Genomic DNA, 18,416 nt, shown 5'->3' on the forward strand with positions numbered 1-18,416 from the left:
AAGTGAAATGTAAAATCCCCCCCAAGTACAACTAAGCAGCTTGAAAAGCTACAGATCACGTTTAATGGAGGACTAGCCTCAGTCCACCGAGCCTCGGTTAAATTGGGACTGTTTTGACCGTCAGACCAAAGATAAAAACACCTCAGAGACTTTAAATGATCTAAAATATTTGGATATTCGTCACCGTGTCAGAATTTAACCCACGCGAAGATCACTAAAACCTCTTGCAGGAGCTATTTATTCATATATTTTTACAGCCTGTTCCCGTTCGCGTCTTTAAACACTGGCACTACATTTCCCAGACGCCTCCAGTACACTACCCTCTTACCGCATCAAACCTCAACGTTTCTTCTGCTTTTTTAATAGACTAATACATCGTTATATATGCAAGGTGCACATTTATAAATATAACGATTAAGGCCAGTGTGGTGTGTGTTGTGGTTTTAATTTCTTTATCACACAATTTGGCTGTTTTCCGACGTTTGTTGTAGTTTTCCCATGATGCTCTGTGCTGGTGTATAAAAGGCGCTCGGGCTGGCCGCTGTTCATTCACAGCGAGCCGCTCTGAGAGACTTCAGTGAGTGGAAAAACGTCCTGATTTAAAGCGCCGAACAGAGCGATTCTCCTCTGGTCTGCTTCCTTTACGGATGGTGAACTACTCCGTTGAACTTCTGTTGAACAGTCACTGTTTTGGTTGTCAGACAAGAGCTAAAACCCCCTTTTCCTCCGCGGAGATCATGCGTGACACCGAGGAGAGGTAAGGACGCCGCACGACGCAGCGCGGTCCTCGAGGGGTCGAGTTAGTTAGCTAGCGCCAGCTGTGTTAATAACAACAGTGCATTTAATAGCTTTGTACATGCACAAGCAGAGCTGGGGTATAAGGTTATTTCTTGCCGGGCTGGGGGGGGTTGGGGGGCTGTTTGTGTATAAGGTCCAGCAGCCGCGGGCCGTTAAGCAGAGTGTAGCAGCTACGTGCTGCTGGAGAGGACCTCTCCACAGGATGTGCTCCTCACCCTTCACCTCGCTCAGAGGTTTTCAGCGGCTGGCCGATAACATGTACGCTACTTTACCTCGGTTTTACTCAGAAAGGTCCTTTCTCATAAGTTCTGTCTGAGTTGAGCTCCCTCTGATGAGCTCTTCGGGGCTGCACAAGGTGTTCCCGTTGGTCGAGGTGCTTCTGGCAGCCTAGCCTAGCTAAAGCCCCTCACTGTGCCCTAGCTAGCTGCCTCCCACAGGATGACTTCGCCTGTATTTAAGCCCCTCGTTGATATCAATAGTGTAGGTGACCCCGATATGGCCTGCACATTAAGCCTCTCTCCGTCAGCCTGGTCTGAGACTGCTAGCTCAATCTCGTCCTCAGACGGTCGGAGATGTGTCGGTTCACTCCGACTCGCTTTCGGTTTAATCGGCTTTGGGGAGGAACAGCAGAGAACAGCCCGCTGCAGAGGAGCAGAGCTGCTGCTGCTGCTGCTATGAATAACTCAAACATGAGGGACAGGCGTCCTGTAGGTGTCCCAGGCTTCGGTGCAGAGGGAACAGCGTGCTGCTCTGGGCTGATGTTCCGGTTCAGCAGAATCAAAGCGGGTCCCCCGGCTGTTCATTAGGAGTGTTCGGACATCGCTGCGGTTCAGGTGGATCATCATCATCATCATCATCATCTGCTGCTGCTGCTGCTGCTGCTGCGTCTGTCTGTGTTTGTGATTCTGTCATCTGAGGGGAAGGGAAAGGGCTCGAGCTGGTAACCATTACATCACCTCAGGTTATTATAACCTCAGATTGAGACATTTCCACACCTTGGACAAACTTGGTCTGGCACATTTTGGGACTTTTAAAGTCCATCAAGCTCCAAAACAGGAGTCAATCAGTGAATCTGCCTGGCTGAGTAGTCCAAGCAGTTGAGAGAGTGAAGAAACTGGGCTGCATAAGCAGCTAGACTACACTGTGCTAGATCTGAAGTAGGTGAAGGATTAAGATTTCCTGGTAGGGAATGCTAGGAGAGGAGGATTCTGCCTAGGTTGGATTAAAAAAAAACAAATTACATAAGGAATGTGTCTTGGGGATTACATATCCTGTACTTGTTATAAAACAGCTCTGTGAAAGCCTATAGGTTATCCATTAGGAGATCAGGTGTCCTTGAAAATGGTCACCCTTTATGCAGAGCCAGGAATTTTGCATTTAAGGGACAATGCTTTATAACAATCCAACCCTTTCAGATTTTTCTATCTTAAAGTGCAGGTCACGCTTCTCAAATTCATCTCTTTAAATATTGATGAAATACAGTCTCCTTTGCCTGGATTAAGAAGCCGAAAGCTTTAGTAAACAGCCGAGAAGGAGTGTGATTGTTCTCGGTGTAACAGTCTTAACCCTCTGTGACTGCCGCAGTTTAACGTTATGGCTGGCTGGAAAACGCACCTGGTTCACATTTACTTCCTGCCTCTTCATACATGCTGCACATTCTGCCTTTGAGTCTCATGACTTGGCACAATTCCCTGGGTCTGCCTAAAATTCCTATGGAATTTTTAAAGAGCTGAGCCCTCACGCCTGTGTCCCACCAACAACAAAAGTGTGTTCTGGCTTCCAGCTGTCGCTCAGCACTTGTTTTTGCTGCTGCACGTTCGTTTGTAATGCAGGAAACGTTTCGCATGTCTCTCGTCAAGGATATGTCCAAAAACCTTGCCAGTCGTTGGAGAGGTTGGCAACCCCGCTGCCATGGCTGCCCCTCTGTAGCTGAGCCCCGTTTTCCTGGAAGACTCGAAGTTTCCTGTTTTGGAGCTGAACCTTTCCTGGCTGTCTGCCGACCTTTCTCTTTACTTCTCCCCCCCCACCCCACCCCTCTGTCTCTATCGCTCTTCGTAGTAACCTTGGCCAGTGTGGCATCTAACAGATAATTACTGCGCAAATAATGAAGGGCAATGAGCGCTCCGTGCAACAAAAATAGCCTTTGTAGACTTTCAAGCAAACTTCCCCTCTCAGCGAGTGCTCCCAGACCCCGTTCAGTCAGAGGGAAGTTTGCATGACCTTGCCTCAGCAGTTTTGTACTGCTGCTTGCTTCTGCGTTATTTCACTTTCTATTTTATGACCTGCTGATAAATGCAGTGTATGCAAATGGTGGCATCTGTTGCTGCAATCATGTCCTCATCTCTCAAGCATTAGGTAAACGAAGTGAGGACAGGACGGGATGGGAGGGTACATGTAAAGGTTCTTGCGGTGGAGTTCTAGCTTACCGCTACCATTTTAACATCCGTAATGTTCATTTACTGTCCGGATTCTTTCAGGTGCTCACCTAGTTCCCTCTCTGACTGGGAGCACGTAACCAGGGCCACAGCTGGGAGCTTGTTTTTCTTAAATGTCTGAGCCAGCAATACTGAGAGGAGGGTTAGGGGGTGTGAATGTCAGAGGTCGAGAGTGTTGCCTTTCAAAACAAGCTGGCATTTCAGTCACTGCCACTTGCAGCTCTATAAGCGGGAACAGGGGAAAGCTGTACGAATCAGGTGCTCCGGGGAGGTAGGTGTGGTGGGGGGTGTAGCAGCTGCTGACTTCTAATGTCATGAACATTTGTCCACTTTGAAGTGCCGTTTATATTTCACCCGAGTCAGTAAGCTGGACAGGCGAGCTAGTTTCTGGCCGTAAACATGGTCGCTAGAGAGCAAGTAAATGAATTTCAGACCAAAACAGATGTGCAGCAGCAGTACAGGCTGATCGCTCGCCAGCCGGGTCGTGGAATGACCAGGAGACTCTGCACAGTGTAATGCTTGTTTTCCGCCTCATCAACCTGGTCTCCTCTAGCTTTGATGTGGTCTCTATGCAGATTGGGTAGCCGTGGCTACCTGTCCGGTTGCCAGAGCAGCAAGTGTGCAGCTCCTCCCTTCCCTTTGTCTGCGGAGCAGGCTGGATCTAGCACCTCTAAAATAAGCACTGTGCTTTGAAAGACTTGTTTTCTTTCGCCACTGGGCTTCAGATAGCCCCTCAGAACCTGACCAAATTTGGCATGTCTTCAGGCGGATGGGCTGGAGCCAGTTTATTGGCTTCAGTAGCGGTTTCTGTGTATAATAAATTCCCTGAGCCTTTGGTTGGAGCACAGCTTGCTCTTAGGCATCTGATGCATCACACAAGCCAGTGAGGGTTGTCTGCTTTGCTCTGTGTGTAAACAGATTTTAAATCGCAGGGTGTATTGAAATGAATCAGAATGTGGCCCCTCGTTGCCGCAGACCGGACGACTTTGAGAGTGTGACCCCTGTTATTGCAGTGAGTGAGGGCTGATGACCACTATAATTTCTGGCTCTGAAACCCAGAGCTGTAACCCAAACCGGCAGCAGTGCTGGTTCCCAGCCGCGCTGCTATTTAGGGACATGTTTACAGATCACGCGCTTGTTTGTAATGAGTGCGTCTCTACCAAGCACCAGTGCTCTGCTCTCGTTTCCTCATTACCACCAGAGTCTGGGGCATCCGTCGGTCAGAAATGTGAACCGTCTGGCACCTCACTGAGCTGAAAAATCGTTAAAGAACTGAAAGCTCTGAGCGCTGATCTTGGAGCAGATTAGCCCAGGCCACACAGAGCATGATTAATCATGTGCTGGCCCCAGATCAGCACTCTTTCTATAGAATGAATGGGCTCTGCTGTTCTTCCTGTTTAAGCATTTGGTGAGGGGGAAAATATTTTTGGACCCTCCTTTTCTTACTTTTTAGCCTATATTCAGAGTCCTACATTCAGTCTTGGCCCTTTTCACTGTATTCAGCATGCTTTCCTGGTGTGATGTGCAGTACTCACAGCTCCTTATCAAAAGGGGGCCCATTGTTAATGTATTGGTGTGATAACAGCAGTCTGGACAATTGTTATAACACTCTGGACACAGTGTAGGGTTTTTTCAGGGTGTCTGAGGTCCTGATAAGGCTTGGAAAAGTGAAAGAGCAGGAGAGGGCTTGGGAGGAGAAAATGTTTTGGAGTTGCCTGGAAGGCATTGGCACTCAGGGCTTCATGCATTTGGCATGATGTGCTACACTCATGACTGAGAAGTGCCTGCACAGTTGGCACTGCGAACAAAGTGTTCAAGAAGTGGGGGGTTGCTTTGCAGAAGGTGAGATGTTGCAGCAGGGTGTTGCTGCTTAGCCTTTCTATGTGTAAGTGGTCCTGAGTTGCTGTGTAGCACAGGCAAAAGGCATGACATGAGCACTGTAAATTCTCTGAAGCTGTACTGGTTCTATTCCCTCGTGGGCTCACTTGCACACTGCCCAGACTTTGTATTAGGGGGGGAATGGCCAGATAAAGTACCCGACACTGCCTGGACAACTGGTCTAGGCATTTGCACTCACATGCACAGCTCCTCCAGGTAAGGTCTGAAAAGGTTCTAGGCTATGTCTGAAAGGGCTTAAGTGTTACTCATCAGCAATAACAGCCTTTTTTTTTTTTATGTCCCCATCTTTGTCCAGCTCTTCTCTGGTGGGTTCCAGACTGCACTGCTCCAGGCAGCAGGCTCCAGGGCCTCTGTGGTGCTCCTGATGCCCCTCACCCACTAACGAAGATCCCGGGTGGGCGAGGGACTGGAAGGGATCTCCCTCTGAGCGTGTCTCTTCACAAGGTAAAATGTTCACATGCACTCTGCCAAAATGTTAATAGATAAGCCAGCAGTAATCATATTTAAACTGGCACAGAACCTGAATGGAAGTGGGTACAGTTACTTTCCACTATACTGTGGTGTCCCCATGTGATCCACTTCTCTATACATCCAAAAATGAGCATCTGAATACATGCCTTGCGTTTATTTGCTACCGCAAGGTTTCCAACGCATAGGATACAGAAGACCCTTCAAAGCCAGAGAGGCATATCTGACTCACTGTTTCAAATGTAGTGTTCTGATACTGACACCTTTTTACAGGACATCATTGAGTAACTGGGTAACAAGTGTGGTCTATTGAGAGCTACAGAACATAAACATCCATGCTTTAAATGTAAGGGTTGCATAAAGTAAACAAATATGGTCAAATAGTTTTTATACAGCAGTTAAACTTGGGGACTGCGATGGGCCTGCTCCCATAGGGATTTGCGTGACTTGTCCTAACAGGCTGCGGGATATCTTTGATTGGTCAGCATGCTTATAGCACACTCAGTGGAAAACTGATTTATCATAATGCCCATCTTCTGACTAGGGGTGCTTAAAACAAGTAATGCTTGATGTAGCAGGCATGTTTGTAAGGAGATGGCACTGACTGTACTTTCTTTCATAACACAGGAAGGCACTGTCTACTTCCTTGTTTACTGCATTGTGTTTAATTGTTCGCAGCCAGCACTGTCTGTTCTGCACTGTTTATTTAAAAACAGCTCTTGCGCTTAAATCTTATTTATTGCCTATCTGACATGCTTGACTATGTAGGTTATGGTTGAGAGTGAATATTGCAGGGCTTTGTACTGACTGTGAACATGACTCCATTTGACTGATAAGGATCTGTCTGTGCTCAGTGGTCAGACCCTGAACGAGCACAGCTGATTCTTTGATGTTGCGAGTGTGAGTAGAAACAGTGTCTTGATGCACAAAGAGGCTTTTGCTGCAGACAAGCCGTGGAGGCTATTCTGCAAGAGTTGCCGAAGAGCGGAGGTCAATGAAAAGTTGCTTGTTTGTATCTCAGCTTTGTAGCGTTAACATTCATTACCCTTATGCATACCCGTGCGCACACACACCCTGCAACAATAATGCAGGATGAGATGGAAGCCACAAATGTAAAACCATCTGTGCTACTTGTGCTGCTCCCCACACCCAGTATTACCATAAACAGCAGTAATATTTTAATCAGATATTATCAATTATGACACAAATGGATACTGCCTAACCCTAACTAAGGTCTTAATTGGTGGAGAGAGTTTCATGTAAAGCGCTCTACCTATTTAATAAGCTTCCGGTCATACTGAACTGTGGAGTCAGTGTACCGTTACATGTATATAAAATGCATGATCACGACATGTAGCTTACGTAGCCGTATTTGTGTATGTGCTTATGCTGGACCGTAGGGGTCACCAGTGGCTGTGCTCAGACATGTGACTGACTCGGGAGGCTAAAAGGGTTGGAACCAGACTGCTTACTTGCACCTGTGAAAGGGCCTTTTGTCAAAGCCAGATGGTGACTGGTTGTCTTTTTGCCCCATCCAAACAAGAGCTCATTTGTCTAGGCTGCGTGTGTCTAAACGCTAGCAACAGTGGGTTCAGCCAGTGTCCTTTTGTATACAATCGGGCCAGAAATGTATTTATGTATTTTTTTTACACAGCATAAAAGTTTCTATCCATTCTTGTGTTAACATTGCTTGCCCATGCTTTAGGAAAACGGGTTTGCATGCACATGCAAGTGCCGTGTGCATCGATCAGCCTGTTTACTGTTGCTGTTTTCATTTAGGACGACAGGTTGACCGTGACTCAGACAGGGTCAACAAGTGGAGCGCCCCCTATCCTGCACTTTCAGTACCAGCTGAGTGAACGACGTTTCTCCTGCTGGGACACTGTGCTGGCGGGCGACTGCCTCTATCTGGAGATCCCCAGTGGGGCTTTGCAAGAGGGCAGCAAAGAGGGGTATGTACAAACCTACAGAGCTGTGAACATGTTCTGTTGCTTAGTATTGCTACTGCCATTCAAAGATCACTAATTTGACTGGCATTCAGAACATGACCACCAATTATATTAAATGAAGGTCAGATTATGTTTAGTGAAATCATAAATGTGTTTAGAAAGTATCTACAGCAGTGTCTTTCTAAGTGTTTAAACACAGAGGGTAAATAAAGGCCACCACACTCAAAAGTAGTCTCTAAGGGTGACTTTCCTCTAGTGTTGAGGTTCCTGTTCCCATTGGTCTCCTGAACTGAAAGCTGTATGACTGCAGATGTCTCTCTTCCTTGAATATAAATGCAACTTGAGATTCCACTCATTAGAAGGCAACTCGCATAACCAACAGTGGTCCAGTCTTCTCAAATCACCTTCAGGGGTAGTGTGCTGAGCGCATTGTTCTGGGCAGCCGGAGTGGCCAGTAGCTGTTAGTGAGCGGCTAATTTAGCTCTGCTGCAGCTGCCCCTGCATTATTATGCAAGTTACTGATTATGTAAAACTTGCATGCGTCATCATTGTGTCTGTGTCTTTCTTTGTGCTGCAGGCTTACCAGTCTGTTGGAGTTCGCAGAGGAGAGGCTGAAAGTCAGCCATGTGTTCCTGTGGTTCTACCAAACCAGGGAGGATCGATGTAAGCTTTTTTATTATATATATTTTTTATTTATTAATTAAAAAAAAACCTCTTGGCCCAACTCTAGGTTCCATTCCTATGAATGTCACACCTAGGGGGCACTTGCAGGACCAATTTTATGTTCATGATGCTTTAAGCATTATGGATGATCAGATTTGCATCTATAAATCTCTCAGCAACAGTTGATTAATGCTTAGAAGGGACGATTCAATGTGGGATTTCTGGGCCTGATTTTTAGTTTTGTCTCTTGCAGTGTCCATCACAAGGACCTTCCACTATATGGGTTTTGAGATGGTGAAGCCCGGCCACCCGCTGGTGCCGGCACGACCTGATCTCCTCTTCATGGTCTACTCTATGGAAGACAGCAGCTCAGACGAGGAATGAATTCCTGTTACTGTTTTGCTCTGAACATGCCCCCTTATCCCAACTATGCCTTTCTCCTCTTATCCTAATCCTCCTCCCCAATTTGGGCACTATGCCCCCATCCCCACCCCTCTCGAACCTCCTCCTCACCAAAAACTGACTTTTAAATGGGGGCTGGAGGAGTCTGAATGAAGAAAATAGTGGAGGAGCTAGGACTGGCTGTGTCCCTGATTGATCCCTGTCCTCATCTGTCTTTCTTCAGCTGGGGGTTGGTTGGTGCTAAGAGACATGAAGCATATCCTCTGTTAGTTTGCAGCAAATATCAGAAGGTCTGTACTCTATGTATGTTCTGCTTAGACAGGACCTAGTTAATGGGGATGGCAGTGTAAGGGGAATCCTATAAGGGAAAGATGTTATGTAGAGATTGTAAGCCACTCCCCCTGCAATTTTTTTTATATATATTAATTTTTTTTGTTGTTGCTTCAGGGTGGTGGTTCAATGCAGGAATGGCTTCTTTTTGTCATCCTTGTAGTGTCTCAACAATCTTTGCTCTCTAATGTTGTTGCACACCATTCCTTATTGTGCATCGCAAGGCTCTTTCACATCCCTGTTGTGATTGGATAGGGGAAGCATGAGCATCACTGTAGTTCCACTTTCTCCAGAAAACGTTCTGGGTACGTATTTATCAGGCATGCCCAAGGCTGGGGGGGGGTGTAGTCTTGTACTAGATCAAGCCCTCTCGGTTCATATAATAGCAGTCGTTTGGATGTTCGGATCCTAGGACAGCATGTATATTCTGATACGCTTGGTAAATATAGGCCATGATGTTGAATGGTGAACCGTAGGTGGATTGCTCAAAGCTCTTGGCAACAATGATGTGTTTTCACCCGATAAGGCTCAGCAGCACAATTAGCCAGCAGGGCTAACCAGCTGAATTATTCATTAACGATAAGGCTGCAGAGCTCCAGGGAGAACACGGAGTCCAAGACGGTGTAACATTCTTGCTTAGCTTCCAAGAGTGTAGAATGCATTCAACACAGGTTCAGAATTGGCGGGGAGTAGAGCGTGTAGGACTCAAGCTGATGTGAATACACATGTGTAGCTTGTGCACAGATAATTACAAAAGCTGCTGGAAGTAGTTTTAAAACAAAGACATCATATTGTCCTACTTATGAAAGGGGCTTGGACACCTGAGCTTGAAGAGAGCAAAGATTGGTTTCTGTCCCAGTGACTTCCATGGCTTTTTCATCCTTTGAAATGATCCCTTGTCCATTATACCCTCAACCCAATGGCCCTTTTTTTTATTTTTTTTATTTTTTATTTTTTCCCTCCCCCTTTCCTTCTCCCCCTTTCTTCATCTTCTGCACCAGTCCCTCACCAAGGATGAAACTGAGTGTAGACCGCTTATCCACACCAGTCTTACTGAAGTTGGATTTGAAGTTTCCCACTGTTTGTCTTCGTCATCCTAAACCAAACCAGTAGAATAAAGACGTGCAGCCCTTCCCCCTTTCCTCGAGGGGCCATTAACACGAGCACTTTACCTTTACACATGTAATTCAAGCAGACGTGCATTCAGGGTGCATCACTACGAGATGCAACCCACACTTTTAAGATGTCGAGTCGGGTTTAGCGAACTCGACACAATTGCCAAAGAAAACGGCCCCCCACTCAAAGGCTCAAGCATTTAGCTTCACTTCCAGAGAGGTCATCGCTCCAGGAACACGTTACTGCTTTCTGTGTAGTAGCACTCTTCTGGCCGTAAGCTGAGGTAGCACTTTCAGGAAAAACCGACGGATCGAATTGAAAGACATTCCCCATAGCTGGAGCTTTTCTGATCTCCCCACTACATGGTCATGCCTGTGGAAGCCAGGTGCCAGCTGTGCTTGGGATCCATCTGCAGGTGCACAACTGCTTGGGGCTTTAGGTTCTATGTGTGTGTATATATAACTCTTATGTTTCCATAGTTACCTTTGAGCCATGACAATAAGCTGTTAGAGGAAAATTCTTTTCATCTTCTGAGATTTTATTTTTGTCTATCTGGATCAGTTATTTTTCTTATTGACTTTTTTTTTTTTTTTTTTTTTTTTGGTAGTTTAGGATTTTGTTTACATAAATAGTAAAGAGAATCATTAAATGACAATCCATACTTGTATACCTTGAGCTTTTTGGGTTTTCTTTTGTTTTGTTTTTTCTTTTTGTCTGAATAAAATGACAAATGTGAATCTGGTGGTCCTGGAGTTCTTTCTCCCACACAAACACAACGCAAGGTTCTGTTCCTTGCTGATTCTGCACCATTTAAAAGGTCTGACTAAAGGCTTTCTGAATCCTGTGCAGACCCTGAAGAAATGAGACCTAGGTTTTGCAGCCTTGCTGCAGCCGACGGACAGTACTGGAGAACAGCCTGTTTGCTGGACGCTCCCTTTCTCTCTGTGTGTGTGACGCAGTCTCCAATCTCCAGGCAGGGAGACAATCTAGTCATCCAATCAGATCTTCGACTGAGCCGTGGCGTGCTGCCAGGGCCACTGATCTGTCTTGCTATTTTGGGAGCATTAGAACAAGCACGCCTGTGCTGACTGCCTTGTGGTCCTGTTCAAGTACCTAACCTTCTGTGTGCTAGTGGACGTTACAGAGCATTCGTGACCTAACCTCCCTGCCAGCTGTCGCTCAAAAGCAGTAAAGTGTTTAACATTAACTAGGCTTAATCGCTCATAGCACTTAATGGTTACATAACCCCCAACTTGCTGGTCGTCTACGGCGATGTAGCCTGAGCTGCAGAAAATTGTGTTGCTGGGTAACTGTGCAAACGTTGACGTAACCGGCATCAGAAATGCTGTTTCTGGCCACGTAATCCACAATTCTGAGAGGACAGAAAGACAGAGCTACTTCTGACCTTAATCTTTCATTGACTTTACGTAACGCACTTTACTTTCCAGCAGTCAGCACATTCAAGTCGTGCAGTTCTCTGAATCGTCCCGAGTGTATGAAAGATTCCTACAGCGTCCCGAGAGAGGGTTAGGGAGGAATTAGGGCTGACAAGAGTCAGTGACTAATCTCTGCTAATACTGCATCACAAATATCCATTCAGATTCGGACTCGAACAACATTCTACTAGGCACTCTATAACCCAGTAGATTGGCGTGTTTTTCACTTATGAAAAAACACACACACACACACACACATCTACACTATAGCTGGGTGAACCTAATGTTACACAACACTAGCGTTAAAGGCAGAGTACCTTCTGAGCGAATGCTTTTATTTTAATCTATTATTCAATGACTCGTTAAACCTCCTCTTAGTTAGTAGACCCTGCCCCTAAATGCTGATCCAGGACCTGCTTCCTCCATCTGCAAGCACAGCTGGGTTCAGGGTAGTGCTTAACGGCAGCATCTTCTAGAACATTCTCTCCCTGATGCGGAACAGCAATGACCCGTCCACGCTCGCATTAACTTGTGTTGTGTGTTTATTAAAGAAAACAATAGACATACAGACAGACTGAGTGGTACACTCCAGGAATCCAAACCTTTTTTATGTTTCATAGAAAAGAGGAAGTGCAGGTTCTCTCATTTGTCTTTCTCTTTCTGTTCCTTCTCTTTCTTGTCTTTCTCTGCCTTGGCCTCCTCTGCTTCGTGCTTCTTGATCAGCTCTTCCACCTCTTTCTGTTTCAGAACCTTGATCCGGGTTTTACCGTTCTCTCGTGTCAACGTGGCAATCTCAACTACACAGAGACGAACGAAGAGCAGAACAACAGATCAGACAGGTACAGGCCAGAGAGGAGAGGCTCATGGTTATGGTGGCCATATTTTGGTTTTCGGATTTTAGAATGTTGAGGCCGTAGGGCCGTGGCAGCGTGAGGATGTAAGAAAGTTAGGAACCGCGCTATATAAACAGCCAACTATATTAATGAACAGAAATGCATATACATGTACTTGTTAACCCAAGACCTATAAGCAGTCTTAATAATCTACATGGACAATTTAATGCCACTATAATGATAGTGTTTCAAGCTGTAAAAATATGCTGATGTGAAATCAATGCAAAATCCCAGACATTTTATGCAATTTAGAAATCCCAGCTGGCCAAATTTTTCAGATCCACAAAAAGTCTAGGCAATAACAGGTACCCCCCTGGTACCCCATGTACTAAACACTACATCATTCGTTTTTACAACAGACATGTTATTCCCTTCAAACCAGCTCATGCAGCATGGCTAAACAAAGGACCTTTTCCAGTGAGCAGAGATAATACTAGTGGCAGAGGGCTGAGAGAGAGAGAGACCGAGCCATGCATAATTCATGCTCATGCTTTAGTGCCAGGCTCTCTCAATTAACCAGTGTGAGGTATCTATGTTTTTTCCATTCCTCATGAGCCAAATACACACAAGCAGACACACATGCGCACACACCTTTCTCTGCAGAGAGCTTGCTGACGTCCATGGTTTTGTTGAGCACTTTAATGGCGAGGGCTAGGGCAGAGGAAAGAGTCATCTCTCCCTCTTTAAAATCCTGCTTCAGCATCGACACGGCAGCCTACAGCAAAGCACAAACACAACGTCCTTAGAACAGTGAAAAACATAGCGGGCGTCCTGCACAGAAAAATGTACATAACTATGCCTTTGCCACCAAGGGCCTCCTTATAACAGAAGCTTAATTCTATAAAGGGTGAACCACTCTCCTCACATTCTAACAAATCCTGAATATACACAGAATTCGGACAGGACAAGATTTTAAACCATACGTTTTAACACATATTTCAGCATGTAAGTGACAACCAAATTGAGATTAACAGAGTGGATTGTATTGTCTGGTCGAGGCTCTGATGCCCCCTACTGGTCAGAAATGTGAATGACTACAAGAAATGATATACAGTACACAGCATACAGCGTTCACAGAATTTTCGCAAAATCACTGAGGTGCTGTTAAAAGGTTAAAAAGAATCTTTGGTTTGGATGGAAAAAAAGTCGAATATTTGGTTACTAGTGGTGTAACTAAGGCCATGATTCGATACAAATATTATGACTGTGTCCATGTTGTTTATTCTCCAACAGATTCTACAGCAGAACGAGCATCACACATGATTTGAATGTTCTGGATCGAGTCACTGATTGGTGCTGGTTGGCAAACTTTGAGGTCCATATTGATATTATGATGAACGGAAGGCTTGTTCTCTGCAATGCATAATAACATTTGTCCACAATGCACATGATCAGGTTTTCCTCGTGCAATAACTATGTTTTCAACATGGCGTAATCCTAAATGGACAACAATGGTGGAATCATTTAAACAGACATACAAGTGGATACAGCAGAACGCTTGCAAAGTGTAAAAGCTGGTGAAGGAAAAATGATGGTCTGGGTTGTTTTTCAAGGTTTGGGCTGGACTAATTAGTTTCTTAGATTAAATATTCTACAGAATTGTGTTTTAAACTTAGTGGCAGACGTTTGATAAAAGTCTGACTGCAGGTCAGGCCTGATGATCCACAATCGGTTACCAACTCCACCAATGCTCTTGAAATCTTATCAGTCTTTTTCCAAAATCTATTGCAAAGCCTCCCCAAAAGTAAGCCTGTTATTCATAATTTGTACCCATATATCAGTCAATCCCAGACAAACAGAATCGGCTTAGTATCCAGGTTGTTCATCAAACACAGTCAGATCCTTCTGTGCTAAAGTGTTTGCTGCTATAATTCTGGAAGGTGCACTTACTGCGCTGTTGTTGCCGATACAGGTAGCCTTCCAGCCTCCGTAGTTTCCACTGGGGTCACTCTGATAGAGTTGAAAGCCATAATGCTTATCCCAGCCCATGTACAGCAGAGATACACCAAACGGCCTCTTACCTTAGCACGGACAAACAGCAGCAGTGTTAAAATGTCAATCTTACATACAGGTTTTTCCATAAGGCAGAATGCAAAGCTTTCACAGAGCCAGACAGTGTGCAGAGAAACTATAGTACCTCCAAACTGTGTGTAAGCTTGTTTGATGTCACAGAGTGCTGTAACCAACTGCTCACAGGGGATGGGCTCCTGGTACTGAAGGAGATACCTGTGTATAAAAACATGCATACCAATGCATATCAATCACCTTTAACACCTCAGATAAAAAAATTAATAAATGCATAAACTGTTGGTAAAAACTGTTGGTAAAAAGTTGACAACTCTTGAGTGTAGTTGAGCTTTATTTAGGTGAGAAATATGCATCTTGAGTGGCTTCTCATACCTTTGTGCAATTAGTCTCAGTTCATTAGTGAGGACGTTGGCATCAGATGTGATCCCTGCTACACTGCAGGCCATGTCTCTGCAACAGAACAGAATGAGGTTACCATTAACAAAGCACTTTTGATCGCCCTGATTAAATTCTAGTAAGCTCCAATTACATCTGCATCCAAAAACTATTAGGTCTAATCGCCAGCATTAACACAGCAAAGAGGTCAATGTGCCACATGATTACTCCAGCTTTAGTTTTAGGTAATTATACCATTGTTTAGGAAACAGAAAATACAAATGCAATCAAATGTTCAGTCTCTACAACTAGACTGGAAAGGCAACACTAACTCTAACTGAATTTTTAATAACATTTGTTTTTAATCAGACTGCACCATGAAATGCATGTGCCTTAAAATAAAATAAATAAACAACTGTAAAATAAGGGGAATATTTTATTTATATTATTCTATAAAAACCACCTGCTTTAACACCTCACAAAACCATCACAAACCAAAAATTACTTACTCATTGAGTTTGTAGATCTTTTCTGAAAAGAACACCTCATCCAGCAGCTTGTGAATGTTCCTCCTCTCAGCTGCCAGCAACACCCCATCATTGGCGAGGATCCCTAAACAGGTACCTGCGTGGCCAATAGCCTCCATGGCATATTCTACCTGATACAGACGCCCTGATAAAGACAGAACAAAATGTGTAATAGGTGAATTAGCACCCCATCACCCCTTTACGCACAAAACAGTACGTTTTACGACTGAAAGATTACTTTTAATATCAAAACAAAAAAATGCTACCATTCTTATTACAGTCTACATTACCAGCATCCCTGTTTAACACCGTTTATGCTGGGCATTTTTACCTAATAACACAGAGCTTGTAGAACTGCCTGTAAATGAGTCAGAGCAATCAGAAGAAACCCAACACATCCAGTGCTGTGTTCATGTTTACAAATACGCAGTATTGGTAATCAGTACTACTCATGTGGTAGCAGCAATCTGTTATAAGGTTAGGAAGCTATGACGAACACCACAAGCTATAGACACTTCCAAGTCTAGAGATGCCACCATGAAAATTCCCAGCACATTACCACCATCTTCACTTTCTCTAAGCAAAGAGGGCAGCATCCTGTTGCTGATAGCAAAAACAAAATATGGTGTGGGTAAAAGGTTTACAGTCTTGTTACCATTACTGAAACTCTGAGGCTGTTCACAGATGGACTTCTAAACAAAAGGTCCTTTCTAGATCTGTGCAGTTTGTAAGAGTCACACTTTTCCACAAATTAAGCTGAATAGAATGACAGAGTTAAACACATGAACATGAAAGCACAAATTTTCCCCATCAATCTCGACTTCTGTCTTGCGCCGTAATGCTGCAGAAACCCCAGCAGATACAACACAGCATTTTCATTAGCTGATACAGACAGCTTGTCTATAGCTGGACGTGCTGCGAAAGACTGGACTACACACGAGCGCATGCATCTGCCGATTAGCAGGTGAGAGGATAGTAATTCACTGATGCAGATCAGAATGCAGAATGAGGATATTTGAGGGTGTGTCACATGCTGGTAAAAACAAGTGAGAAACGTAAGTTCATAGTATATTACCAGCAGTAAACCAGAAACAGGGTGCATGTTAAGCTTTTAACACAAGGCAGAAAAATTAAATCTCAACATCTCACACAGGGGATAGATCTGCTTAAAATGTAAATGGAATTTAGCCAAGGTGTCTCCAGATATAACCTGGGCATTAAAACCTGTAATACAACATGCTGCAGGGAGTAAACACACTCTGGCTGTGGTAACCAGTTTTAATATTATTATTATTATTATTTATTATTATTATTGTTTTTAATCATGGCTTTCTCTGATTTGCATCGAGTGCCGAGTTCTGTGGTCTCCATACTGACTTTTGTGTTTAGTAGTATCTAAGCTTAGAGGGATCCTAGTCTATACAAACAATCTAAGGGTATTTTCTGAGTGAACAGCGAAGCACCTTTGCAAGTCGCTCTGGAGAAGAGAGGGTCTGTTAAAAATGCCTTAAATCCAAATGTAAATTTGTAAAAAATGGGTCAGGCTCTTTGAACCTAGAAATAATATTTTGGGCTCAATGTAACCAACACGCACACACAATATATGGGGTGGTCTATTCACCTGGAAAGTAGCTCAGGTAAAGTCCCTGCAAACTATAATTGCATAAGTAACCTCAAAGTCAAAGTGTATGGAAATGAAATTACCTTCAGGGGAGAAGATGGTGGTTCTTGAATCATATCTTCGAGACTATAAAAAAAAGGATCCATTTAATTGGCTACATTTTACACACTGACCATTACAAAAATAGTACACACATATGACTAATTTATGACACAAAATGTAATATAATTATTACATAATGAGATTTGGGAAGAAGTGATAGTGGAGCATTTCCAGTGGCCAGATTCAACAAGCTAAGCCTGACCCCTGCAGAAATGTAGGCTTGTGCCTGACAGCGACGCAGATACTCACCATTGCGACCTATCCTGCTCACACAGGAAAAACAGCTCTTCAGGTGGGTTTTTTTTCTAGCTGGATCATTTTGAAACAAATACAGACAAACATATTTTAGGAAAATGTAGGATAAATCTGCTGGATTTAACCTAAATCCACAGGAAACAGAGAAACAGAAACAGAAAGTACCTCCGCTGGAAGCATCTAAACAGGCTAGCCAGCTAACAAGCTAACAAGCTTCAAACAACTACAGCTACACCGATAAATAAATGGCACATTTACACACTTTTAACGTGTTTATTTTACTCTCTAATAAAAAACTAAACATTTCTAGAGAGGGTTCAGCTCCTCCGCGGTCATTAATATTGTGTAGAAAGTCCAAATCAGCCCCTGTTGATAGTGAGCTACACTGAGCTAGCTGTGCTAGCTGCGCTCACTCAGTGCTCAGCGAGCATGAAGCAGCAACTTTTGGTTCTCAGTGAGAAACGAGAGGAAGCCGCACAGAAAGCACACCCGGCCCGCGGACTCGGGTCACTTCAGTGTCTCGTATTATTCAGAGAGTTATCCTCATTTTTGTCGTTGTCTAAAACCTCGCATTTGAGTCAATTTGACATGAATAAGATGACAGTACCGTTCCGTCTGCAGCGCTGCCGGCTAGTCCTGCGCTCCCTCCGTTCAGTCCTGAGCAGCGAGAGCGCTTCACCGCCACACGCAGACCGCCGCTCACAGCGCCCCTCAGCGGCCTGGAGGACCAACGCGCTGCTGGACACAGCTAACCACCCGCCAACACTAAGATGAGCGCTTCATTGGTCAGTACCACTCACAGAAGCAGACACTGGGTTTCTAAAGAATTATAGGATCTAGTAAATCGCGAGAAATCCAGGATAGCTTGAGTTCACATTTTTCCAGGTGAGTGTTTCACTGAAAATCTCCTGACCAACTATAGCTGATCAGCCCAGACAGGGTGTCTGAAATGTGCCTTTTTTAGCATTGGAGGGGAGCTGCGAGGGTAACATTTATGAAGTCTATTTTTTATGGTCACCATAAAGACTTTTCCACTGAGCTTCATTTAAAACTATGGCTTCAGTCCTAAAAGCTAAAGCAGTGAACGTCACTGATTCCACCATTCATGAGGTATTATAT

General features: G+C 44.4%; 2 protein-coding genes across 3 annotated transcripts; one reads left to right on the plus strand and one right to left on the minus strand.

The window, feature by feature from the left end:
- Nucleotides 1–563: 563 nt before the first annotated feature.
- oaz2a (ornithine decarboxylase antizyme 2a) lies at nucleotides 564–10,797 on the plus strand. The gene is given in 6 exon segments (XM_072672412.1): nucleotides 564–757; nucleotides 5,428–5,494; nucleotides 5,496–5,576; nucleotides 7,380–7,552; nucleotides 8,127–8,212; nucleotides 8,466–10,797. Coding segments are annotated over 6 exon segments (648 nt in total). The 5' UTR covers nucleotides 564–647; the 3' UTR covers nucleotides 8,597–10,797.
- A 1,223-nt stretch (nucleotides 10,798–12,020) lies between these two features.
- On the minus strand, nucleotides 12,021–17,958 carry psma4 (proteasome 20S subunit alpha 4). 2 transcript variants are annotated; one of them, XM_072672397.1, is made up of 9 exons: nucleotides 17,905–17,958; nucleotides 17,292–17,351; nucleotides 17,024–17,066; nucleotides 15,302–15,464; nucleotides 14,790–14,867; nucleotides 14,527–14,615; nucleotides 14,280–14,410; nucleotides 12,981–13,104; nucleotides 12,021–12,293 (listed from the first exon to the last, which is right to left on the minus strand). In XM_072672397.1, exons 2-9 carry the CDS (start codon nucleotides 17,292–17,294, stop codon nucleotides 12,139–12,141), a joined length of 786 nt encoding a protein of 261 aa, XP_072528498.1. In that variant the 5' UTR covers nucleotides 17,295–17,351; nucleotides 17,905–17,958; the 3' UTR covers nucleotides 12,021–12,138. The 2 variants fall into 2 exon arrangements, with proteins under 2 accessions (XP_072528498.1, XP_072528499.1); XM_072672398.1 differs by having other exon boundaries at nucleotides 17,292–17,347; nucleotides 17,905–17,925.
- Between the last annotated feature and the right edge of the window lie 458 nt (nucleotides 17,959–18,416).

The sequence above is a fragment of the Salminus brasiliensis genome, chromosome 2, assembly GCF_030463535.1.
Source record: "Salminus brasiliensis chromosome 2, fSalBra1.hap2, whole genome shotgun sequence".
Classification (NCBI taxonomy): Eukaryota; Metazoa; Chordata; class Actinopteri; order Characiformes; family Bryconidae; genus Salminus; species Salminus brasiliensis.